Raw genomic sequence first — 11,959 nt, 5'->3', positions numbered from 1 at the left:
TACTATATGTCTACTACCCTGGCTACCCGGGTATATGATCAGTTAAAGTAGCCCCACCATGGTGTTCAGCAGGAAAAGTGCATCAAGAAGAAATCTGAATTTTAATAATTGTTTCGAACAATTTAATGTCTTGCTCTCTCTCTCCCCCCCCCCCCCCCCCCCAAAAAAAAAATTAAAAAAGAAAAGCATTAAAAACTTTGTAGAAAACTCACTGGTTGTGTGATGTCCAGAAAATGTTTATGAAATTAAGTAATGCTGCAGTTTAATACTATAACTGTTTAGACTTAATGATTAACTGCATCAGAACATTTTTAAAAGTACAGCTGCCACTGAAGTACATCATAAATGCATAACAATTTAACAGGTAAAATGATCAAGTATTAGCTTAATAACATCTGCAGCAAACAGTCCTCTGACTACTAGATGTATATAAACCTGTAAATCAAAGATATTTGACCACTTTTCAGAGATCATGAGTTTAATAAATAGAGTCATATTTGTTGCTTGTGTTCTTTTCACATTTGTTTCAGGTAGGTTAAATGTCTCTCTTTGTTTAAAACATAATTTTAAAAATGCTATATTTTATATCAAATAATTAACTACAGACAAACTTTATCTTGAACCTAATGGGTCTTAATTGGGACAAAACTTCCAGATATCTCGGGATTCCAGATACCGAGAGTAAAATACTTAAAGAATATGTGGTTGGAACTTCAACATCACTTTGACATATACTTGGTATTCGAGATGTCAGAGTTCAAGATATGGAAGTTCAACTGTATTTTTGTAATTGTAATGTTATGTGAAGTACTGTAAACACAACTTTTATTCGCGAGCGAGAAATCAGCGAATTTTGTGATCTTTTAGTCATAAAATCAATGTAAATGGCTGTGTACCATTTATTTTGCTTTGTATTTGTATAGCATGTTTCCTTACTAGTAAAAATTAATCATCGCTGATTGATTTCAAACTGACAAATCACAAATAAAAGATGACGCAAATAATAGCTGGTTTACAGTATTACAAATGCATACTTAAATTATTCCCCAGGTAAGCAGTGCAGCTACCCGTACAGGACGCTGGGTTCCAACTGTTACTACTTCAGTACAGATAAAGCATCCTGGGACGAGGCTTATGTAAGAGATAGGGCTTCCTTTCTTCTCAATAAATTTTCTTTCCATATACACAAGGTTAAAAATTAAAGAGATATGATACATCTGATTTTTCTATCTCTATAAAGTACTTTTTAAACTGCAGAAAATAAAATATTACGCAGATATCCATTTGCTTATAATAAAAAAAAGTTTACATTGTATACAAAGAATAACCTTTGACAGGTGAATTGTTTTCACAAAGGCGGATATTTGGCAAACCTGGAAACTCTTCATGAGTATCTTATTATGCGATACAAACTGGCAGGAATGAAAAATGGTAATGTTTGTATAAAAAGAAGGCAGTCTAATGGTAATCATGTACATGTAACTCGCATGTCTGTCATAAATTGATAATTATTATACCCCCGGCTTGAAAAGTGATCAAGTCCATCCATCTGTTAGTTTGTCTTACTCTTTAGGGTATCCATCTCTTATCCGCAACATCTCTCTTACTACTGAATGAAATTTAATAAGACTTTCTCAGAATCTTTGTTATATAGTAAAACTATTGTGCACCTCCTATTTTACTTTTTGATCACAGAGATGTTAAAATAATGGACAGACATCCCAATCAATATATACCCCCCCCCCCCACTTTTCAATCGGGGGTAAATAAACTGAGTAATGCATATGGCTTTTGAAGTAGAGTGTTAAACTACTGACATTTCGTTCGATACAATGACCTTGTCAGCAAATAAAATTTATCATCAAGTCAAATGCTGACTGACGTTTTTCATACTATTGTTTATGGCATGCCAAATTCACAAAAATGCAATAAACCTAGTTTCACATTTGATAAACTAGGTTTATCGACTGTAAACTATAGTTTACAAACCGTAAACTATAGTTAACGATTCGTTAAGTATAGTTAATGATTCGTTAAGTATAGTTTTCAACTGTAAAACTATATTTAACGGTTGTTAACTATAGTTTACGAATGATAATCTAAGTTTATATAGTAATAAGCGTTAACTCTATTAGATTTTGTTGATAAACATAATCATGCAAACTATAGTTTACAATGTAAACTATAGTTAAGAGTTGTTAATCATAGTTTTACAAATCCTATATTTATCAGGTTAACAAAACGGTTTGTAAACTATAGTTTACAAATCCCATTCTATAAGATAATCTATGTTTTGCAATCGCAAATGATTGTTTTCAGTGTTAACTTAACGGTTGTGAAACATAGATTATCACGTTACTATGGTTTACGGATGTAAAATATAATTAATTATATTTTTACAGTCCGTAAACTATAGTTTACAAATAAACCTAGTTTATTGACTGTGAAACTATGTTTAGCTCATTTTTGTGAATTTGGCTTGCCATAATTGTTAGCTAGTCCATTTAATTTATACATTGAATCAACAACGCATTTTTCCGTTATTTCCCCATCATGACAATCAACACATGGCTGGTGTGACCGGTCGCAGGGGATGCTCACTCCTTTTGAAACCGCTGATGTTTTACCATTGCTTATCATTTTGAATTGTTTTATGACTTAGCATGCTTACTCCATATGTTTCATCTTCAATTTCATCTCCTTAAAGGTAATTCCCACCCCCGAGTTTCAGCTTCAGAAATAAAATGACCCATTACTGTTGATTGAATGTTACTGATATTTTTTCACTTAGGCCATAAAACAGAGGATGTATAGTAATGGGGTGTCTGACCTCTATTTGTCTGTACTTCTGTCCATTATGCTTTGTGGTAAATTTTGCAAATTTTATACCACTAAAAAATTTAATGGTTGATTTTAATATAAATGGTGCAGATTTGGAAACATTAATTTATTTTAAGGAAAACCATGTCAACCCCCCCCCCCCCGACCCAGGAGGGCGGGGGGCATAAAAAATAATCATTCTTGATAGGATGCACCTTTCTTCATGTATAAATTTCACACTCACCGGTTCACTAAACTCCTTATTGTTTGTTTGATACTCGAAAAGATTTTATCAAAGAATTAATGTATTTCTGGCTCGCAAGCATGTTTCTTGCTTATCATTACTATATACTTAGTTTGTTGTTATTTAATACCCAGGACGTCAGAGAAGAGGATTTTCAAAGAATTAATGCATTTTCACTGTATGAACCGTACGCGCATAATTTCCACGCATGTGGCATTAGAACCCGTTGTCACGTGTGTTGCCATAAAATTCTCAATTTTGGAACGGATTGTTAACTTGCGTCTAAACATAATTTTATATTTAACTTAAAGTATAATTTATTACCCTGTGAATCATTTGTATATAACTTTTTGATCAGACACATATTTCAGATTTTCCATATCCATATATACACTTAAATGTCCTTCTTTCCTTATATCACCAGAACCCCTTCCAAAGCAACTTCATGTGTGCATGACAAAATTCACAATTTTGGACAAGTTAAAAAGGCTTATCTGTGGTCCCATAACTATGTCAAATTTCAAACATTTATCAAAAGCCTTAAAAATTAAATTTTATTATTAAGAATATGCATTTTTGAGTCATACATGTATAACCAATATACCCCACCCTAAAACCAGAACCCCTTTGATTTTTATGAATGTCATAAAAATCACTCACAATTTTGGCTTTTGTAAACACCGGCACAGGTTTGTTCATCATAACTAATGTACTATATATAAATATATATTGTGTAAAGGTTAATACCCAGGTTGATCAACCTTGTGCTCTATGTTTTCTATTTAAAAGATTTTCAAATAAATCATGCTGTCTTCATTTACATATATAACCTCTATATAGCCCTGTTTAGAATCTAACAATTAACCCGTGAATTTGTGTCGTTAATATGTCCCCAATATATATGTGCTTGCAAGTTCTCAAAACGTACTCATTATATTCACCATGGACCAACAGTTATAGTGTTGATGTCAAGTTTTGTAAAAAAAATTGATTTTTAAAGATTGTGAATAATTATAATTCGTCTTTGAAAGGAAAATATATATCAAGGATATTCTTAAAATTCAAAATTTTTGTTCCCCGTATATAGTCTAATGGGGGAAAATGTTGTATAGCATTTTTTAATTTGGTTGAAAATTGGTTGTATTTTTTTGGTTTAATTATTCATTATAATAACAATGCTTTGATTAAAATGTTAACACAATAAAAGCAAGCAAAATACCCCTTGCAATATCACCTAAACCAAGTGTAAAAACTAAAAGGGACCATGCTACTATACTTTAGAAAATTCCTTTGGTTCTGAATGCTGACAAAGCTACTGGTACTTTTTGACTCCCTCTTCCTTGCTAAATAGCAACACACTCTTTGTACAGCTCTTAACTTCAGCATTTGCCATGTGTTGCCAATATTGAATCGATGATTAATTACTTGTGACATTGCGGTCAAACAATGTCCTACTTCGCCTTTAGTCCTGGAGAACCTAGTGGTACCAAGTGAATCATTAGAACTCTGTTTTATGGCTTCTCTCTAATAACCATTTCAATTTTGTTGGACTTTTTATGTGTGTGAAAAATAGATATATAGAAAGCTATTTATAAGGGTATATAACAATATACAATAAATCCACATCACTTGGACATATCCTTATACTTTTACTATAAATGACAGCTACAAGATATGTGAAATTTTTTTTAATTACAAAAACAGGCTGTATTTTTGTAATTGTTTACACATGTTATGTGGAAGGCTGTACCCAACACAACTTTTATTTGTATGTGTAGAAATTTTACAGCTGCTACAAATTTTATGACTTACGCCATCCACCGGACAGGCTCGATAGTCACGAATATAAATCACTGCGAACCATTTATTTTATTTTGTATTTGTAGAGTATCTTTCCTCATTCGTGAAAATTGTCGCTGATTGATTTCAAACTGAAAACTGCAAATAAAAGATGACGCAAATAATAGCTGGTTTGCAGTATTAAGCATGCCTACTTTAATTATTTCCTCAGTTGTGTCAAGCAGTGCGCTCCTCAGCTACCCGTAAGTTGGTGGCCAGTTTCTTTAGGTTCCAACTGTTACTACTTCAGTACAGATAAAGCATCCTGGGACGAGGCTTATGTGAGAGATATCCTTTGCTCTGTTCATTTAAAATGTCTTTCAATAAATACAAGGTTAAAAATGAAATAGACCTGATACATTTGACTTTTCTTTGTCTCTTCAAAATACTTTTCAAACTGCATAAATAACATAAGCATGTTTGCAAATACCCATTTGCTTACAAAATTATTTTACATTGTATATTACAAAGATGCAATCTTTGACAGGTGAATTGCTTTCACAAAGGTGGATATTTGGCAAACCTGGAAACTCTTCATGAGTATCTTATTATGCGATACAAACTGGCAGGAATGAAAAACGGTAATATTTGTATTAAACATACATACAAAGTGAAATAGGAGGTCACAATGGCATTATGTAAGGAAGAAACTGTGAAAGTATCTTTAAATTTTATTCAGTGGTATTGGAGGAGTTGCAGATAAAAAATGGTTTAAAGTATTTAGTTATTAATCCTTCAATATTATAGAAAGAATGGCAATTTCCATGTTTTGCTATGGGAAACTCAAAATATGTGAAAGGTCATAGGAGGTGCACTATGTAACAAAGATTCTAAGAAAGTGTCATTAAATTTCAACCTGGAGTGGTATAAGAAGAGTTACAGACAAGAGGTGGATACCACAAAGCGTAACAGACAGGGATGGACAGAAGAGTTACAGACAAGAGATGGATACCACAAAGTGTAACAGACAGGGATGGACAGAAGAGTTTAATATTTAAATTTATATTTTTGTACTAAAAAGCGTAATCAGACAGGGATGGACAAAAGAGTTTGTCACAGAAAACAAGCAGACTTCAAATAGGTATATGCATTTATAAATAAACGCAAATTAACAGACAGGGATGTGTTACATGATGACAAACATGACTCAATCACTATATACCCCCACCGCCCACTTTTCAAGCAGGGGTAGAAATATTCACCAGTGAAAGTGTATGGCTTTTGAAGATGATTGTTAAACTATCAGAAGGATGTGCTTAAAATTCTCAAATATTGTCAACTATGACCCGTTTCATGTTGTTTACTTGGATCCTTACACTGGCTATAGTATGTTGATAAAGTATTATTTTTTAAATTGTTAAAGTGTATCAAAAGAATTCAGATCAGCAAAAATGCTCTTAAATCTTGTTAAAAATTTCAATTTCATCCCTTCCAAGCGCTTTGTACACGACAACCCTCGTATACTGCTCCAGAAAAACCAAGATCCTCTATTTTCTGTTGAGTTGAATGTTGTATATATATTTTTCCCCAGAAAAATTGAATATCTTATACATTTTCGCAGGGTTTGCGATATATGTTATTTCTCAGGGTGTATTCTAATATGCAACGTCCTCTGCCCATATTTATGCTTTGTGGTACACACGAATACTGCAAAAGCTTGTTTTATATGATTCATAAAATTTAATAAAAATCAAAGAATCTTAATTACATAATGTCATGTATTATTTGAGTATTTGAGTCCTTTTTATATTTTCGGTTAAATTTATTAGAGGCATTTTCTAATAAATATATGAAATATATGTTAAAATGTTCTGTTATAGTCTTTGTAATTATAAATTTGACAAATTATACGTTAAGTCGTTTTTGTGTCAGCAATCAAACAAAGTCTTATTTTCAAAAACTGCACAAAAACTAACAAATTTTATGGCATCATATACCTCCAACAACCAGCTAGAACTTTTTGTAGTCCCTCTTACCTAAAGTAAATCTTCGTTTTACTAAACACAAAAAATATGTATACTGAAACAATACTTTATTAAATTACATTAAACTATTCAAGTTTTATTGTAAAAAAAATCCACAAAGCAGTATTTCAGTAAAAAAAAACAGCCGTGTGTTGTTTAGCAATTACAAGCATTTGATTTCAGAGTTATATTTTTCAACAAATATTCGGTATTTTAAGGCAACCACAACTCTGTTTATGATTTTTACTCTAATTACCAATATCAATTTGTAGATGTTCATTGCAATTCAGTTGCACGATATGTGTGTGAATGAAATTCATGAAGATCTTTAAATATTTATTTGTACCAAACGAAATGTTTTAAAATACTTTTATGTTACCTATGGAATTTTTTTGCAGTAATAAATATTTTGACTTTGCAATAAATCAGCTAGTTGTGTGTTTACTTTATAGCCTGTTATAAATGACAGCTAATCAAAAGTATGTGATAATGTTTTTATTAAAATAAAAATTCACACAGTAATTCTTTGACATCAAACTAGGAATAATTCTCGGTTTACACATTATTTAAAAATTTTATCAGTCTGGATGTGGAAGGCTGGGGCCACCCAAGCACCACATGATAACCTAATTAACTGTCTTAGATGTATGATGCCGATTTTTACAGCTGCAGTAGGTCTTCAATCTAAATTGCATAAATTACAGTCATTTTGTAATGATTGGTGTCTGGAAGTGGACAAAAACCAAAATTCTGATATTTAATAAACAGGCTCGATAAAAAATGAATAAATCACAAACTCTCTCCACCTCATCAGGGGTACTCTTTTCCACTTTCTCTGAGGACACTTTTCCTCTCCAGGCATTTTATAAACTGCAACCTTTTTGTCTCCAAGTGTTAAAACTCCCACTGAGTGATTACATAATCCCAGACTGCTTAAACAAGGCATGCCTGCACTTACGACATATTAAACACTCCATTCTCTGTATATGATCTTTTTAGTAAGTGTGTCAAAGTAACTGGAAATTTTGTAGTATATTGGGACTGCATAGGAAAAGTGCAAACTTCTCCTCATTAATTGGTGGCCAGTTTTTTGATATTATAAAAAGTATTTTGAATTTTCATGGATTAGAATGTCTATGTATTGTCATTCCCATTATTGAGAGCAAACAAAAGTAAGATTAATTGGAAACAGTATACCATCTTGGTATGGAACATATAGTAAAATTGCATACTCTTCACAAGTTTTTGTCTAATGCTTCACTATAACTGCAAAAAACATTTTTTCTTACTCATTAGATAAGCAATCACAATGGTGGCACTTATGTGAAGATTAAAACAAATTTTGGACTTGAACAATACTTACTATGCCTGCCATTTGAACAAAGAAAATTAATATGTAGGTTGCGTCATCTACAATTTACAAATTGAAAGAGGCATTCCATTCCTAAAATGGACTGTACTAAATGTCAGTGAATTCTAAGTCAAAGCCACACACTTTTTGAATTTATATTTGTTACAGTGAGAGAATCTGTGTATACAAAGACACTGTATCAATTTTTCTCATTTAAATAATGAAAATGTGTGTTGTGGGTTCTGTTTGAAAATTGATCTGTTCTGTTTGTGAACTGGTTAGACAAGCCATATAAAATACTGATGCATATTATGTTGCATTTATATTTATAATAATAATAGGTTCATGTAAAAACTGTTTTTACTAAATTTAAAAAAAAAAAAAAAAAAAAAATCTATAGTCAAGTTCTGTGAACCCTGCAACTGGTGTCTGAAATTAAAAAAATATAAAAGTTAATAAATATTACTTGTAGTTGAAACATTTTATGAACTATTTCTTAGTACAGTCAAGAAACCAATAATCTGTGTGGACTTATATATACAATTTGTGTTGGTAGATAAAAGCTATATATATATATATATATATTTTCTCCTTTCTGTGTATGTATATCTCTGGCTATTTTGCACAACATCAAATATTTATTAAGGACTTAAAGGATTACCAATTTAGTTCTAAAAGTGTGAACTCTAGATCAATGATCTACCAGATGATCTATTTGACCACCAGTGATAAGTTGTCTGACACAAACAATGAAAGAGGAAAGAATATGGTATTCATACAGATTTGATTGGTAAATGGTTAAAGTCCATGTTTTGATTCCCAGTCCAGCCATATATAATTATGAGCATTAGTCCATTCCATAACTACATTTAGTGCTGTGACCTTGACCTGGAATTGAATGAATAGACCTGCCAGGGAATATGCTTGGTTGGTGTACAGTATACACATATTTGTTTGGGAACAACATTTTAGGGATGAAGGTATTGGTCGCAATATATTTTCATTTTTGTTACATTTGGTACCATTCTTAGCTCTGGAAGGGACAGGAGAAAAAATAGGCAAGTCAGAATATATTGAAATTAAAGCCTAGCTTGTAGGTGTCTTTCAGGGGAATATACTTTTGAATGAAGTTTTGGACTATCAAAGATGGAAGGGGAAATGTGGCATTCAAACAGGTTTGATTAATGATGGTCATAGAGCCTAGCTGGTAGAGGGTCTGACTTATAATATATGAAGATGATATAGGTAGTCCATGCAGTCTAACCTATACAGCAGGTCCAGTACAATCACTAGATTTAGCTATGTAGGTAAAATTGCCTATGTAGCTTTATTTACCTATCTCAGGTAGCTTTATTTAGCTATTTCAATGTAACTTTTTCAAAATTTTTCTTTTTATTAAAAAGAGACAAAAAATCGCAATTTAATGACTATTGATATTTATACTAGGGAGACTTAAAAAAACAATCCAAAGCAGAGATAGTTTATACATTGCTGCATTTGGACAATTTAGAGCAAAACATGTAATTCCATTGTTTAGTTAACGGTCTTCTCTCATGTGTGCATTGAGGCATGACTGAGTATAATTACTTCACATTGTGCTGAATAATTACCGACCTATTATCGTGTTAACCGGAACTGGATTTCTTTGTCATTTCGTTCAAGGAGTAACTGTTCTAACTGTCATACATAGCCCCAAAACTTTCAGAACTTTGATTGCAATTGCGCAGAGAAAGACATTTCTTCGAGCGGGATTTTTTCATGAGTTGTTTTCAGATGAGTTCAAAGTTGAAAATGATCACTGCATCAAAATGATATTTTCTGCACACCCTGAGAAAAATGCTTTTATATAGAAATCAATTGATTTGGTAGCTAAATAAAGCTACCTCAGGTAGGTAAATAAAGCTATGTAGGTAAATCAAACTACATAGCTAAATCTAGTGATTGTACCAGACCTGTACAGTTTCTTTCATTAGAAAGTTGTAAAACAACAATTTGGCTTTACCTTTTTAAAACTAAATAAAAGGTTCAAAATTTTACTAAAATGGAAACATTTTCTCATTTGACCAAAGTCGTTTAGAACAGAAATGCCAGCTTTCATAATAACCCCTGCAAGTAAAAACCTGTTACTGTATATGCTTTCTCTATGTGGTATGGCAATGACAATCCCAGAGGAAATTCGGGAAACCAATACACATGGTACAGTATTTCACAACCTGAATGTTTTTTCTTTGATATACAAATATGTCTCTAACAATTAAGCTACACACAATTAAATATTGTTACCTAACACCAACTTCAAAAAGGTCCCTTACACGCCTGTAAAACTTCAGAAAGTAAAAGTTGATATCATCATTTGACAGCTCTTTTGTGGAGTAAAACAAAAAAGTGCAGCGCCCGAGGGGTTGCGAAATGACCACCGGGAGATACGGATGTTTAGTAGGCTAGATGCAATATTTAGAACTTGGTTATTTAATGAACTTTGAAGGAATAAAAGGAGTTGGACAGGTAAGTGTTACGTTCGATAAAACGTGACTAAATCTGTCAATCACTCAACATGCTCAATCAGTCGATGGCTTGTTGATGTTTACGAAATGCATGAATATTGTTAACTGTAAGACTCATTAGACTGAAACTTTGTTTATCATGTTTATTTGGTCCAGTCCATTTGTAGGCACATACAGGTATTGAAATCTGCTTGTAGCTTTTTCTACTACCTTTTTTTTTACCTGACTGACAAAAGAAAATAATTAAGAACTAGGGGGCATCTTTTCTTTTTGTTTAATGATTAATCATATTTTATGCAATTGCTCAGCAAAATTCAGGAGATCGTGGAGGGAAAATGTTTGAAAATTCATCCTCAACAATTTGTCTGAGAATGCATGCAGAAAACGTTTAAAATTGATATAAATTTGCAGGACATTTTATTCTTTGTTTTGATCCTTTAATTAGTTCCAGGAAATGAAACTGGGTTTATTGGTGATATTTTTTGGCCAAAATTTTTATTGTATTCATTGTCACTGACAGTATTATAAGAAAATTGGTACTCACCATATTGTGCCATTTCTGCATTTTGCCACTAAATGCATATAACATGAATAAAGGAAAAAAGTAGGTAAAAATAGCAACCTGGAGTAGGTTTAAATACCTATTAGGTATATAGCTGTAAGTAGCTACATAGGTAGAAAAAGTCTTTGGATGCATGTACTATGTACACCTGTCTATTGCTTTGATCTTAGAATTTCATATCGAGAACCAAGACTTGTAAATACATTTAATTAAGTAGTTGCAGTAAAAATATTCATTCCTTTTTGTTCCAGTGTCCAGTAACACAGATGAGAATAATTGTGATTAGTGAAGTCCTTGTAGTACAATTTGTATTTTATATAGTACACATTCCCCACTCTACACATACTGGGCCCCTGCATCAGACAAATTTTCCACCTCCTCCCCAGTGGAAATTCTTAGATCTATCCCTGAATAGTACATGCATATATTACATTCTATTTTTACATGTGATTGACAGAAGTGATAGGTTAATGAAGCCATGTTTACATGTTTACCTGTCGGACACATTAATGAATGCCTCATATAATGACCTTGTGGTAAAATCTGATTGACATATTCCACTTGACCTAGAACTTTAACATGACCCAACAACATGAAAGAATGATCAGCTTCTAGTAAACAGAATTTAGCACCAGAACTTAAGAACTTTGTTATAATTAGATGAGTTTATACAAT

At 32.2% G+C, this 11,959-nt stretch overlaps 1 protein-coding gene across 1 annotated transcript; it reads left to right on the top strand.

Annotated features, from left to right (window-relative positions):
• The first annotated feature begins 458 nt into the window (after positions 1-458).
• LOC134258375 (type-2 ice-structuring protein-like) lies at positions 459-5,554 on the top strand. The gene is made up of 3 exons (XM_062740900.1): positions 459-530; positions 1,051-1,136; positions 5,391-5,554. Exons 1-3 carry the CDS (start codon positions 473-475, stop codon positions 5,520-5,522), a joined length of 276 nt encoding a protein of 91 aa, XP_062596884.1. The 5' UTR covers positions 459-472; the 3' UTR covers positions 5,523-5,554.
• Positions 5,555-11,959: the final 6,405 nt, after the last annotated feature.

The sequence above is a fragment of the Saccostrea cucullata genome, unplaced genomic scaffold, assembly GCF_032062105.1.
Source record: "Saccostrea cucullata isolate Sc308-1 unplaced genomic scaffold, CSIRO_AGI_Scuc_v1 ctg4, whole genome shotgun sequence".
In the NCBI taxonomy this organism is placed as follows: Eukaryota; Metazoa; Mollusca; class Bivalvia; order Ostreida; family Ostreidae; genus Saccostrea; species Saccostrea cuccullata.
Note: the sequence above shows the minus strand (reverse complement) of the source record. Positions and strands in the feature narration are given on the sequence as shown.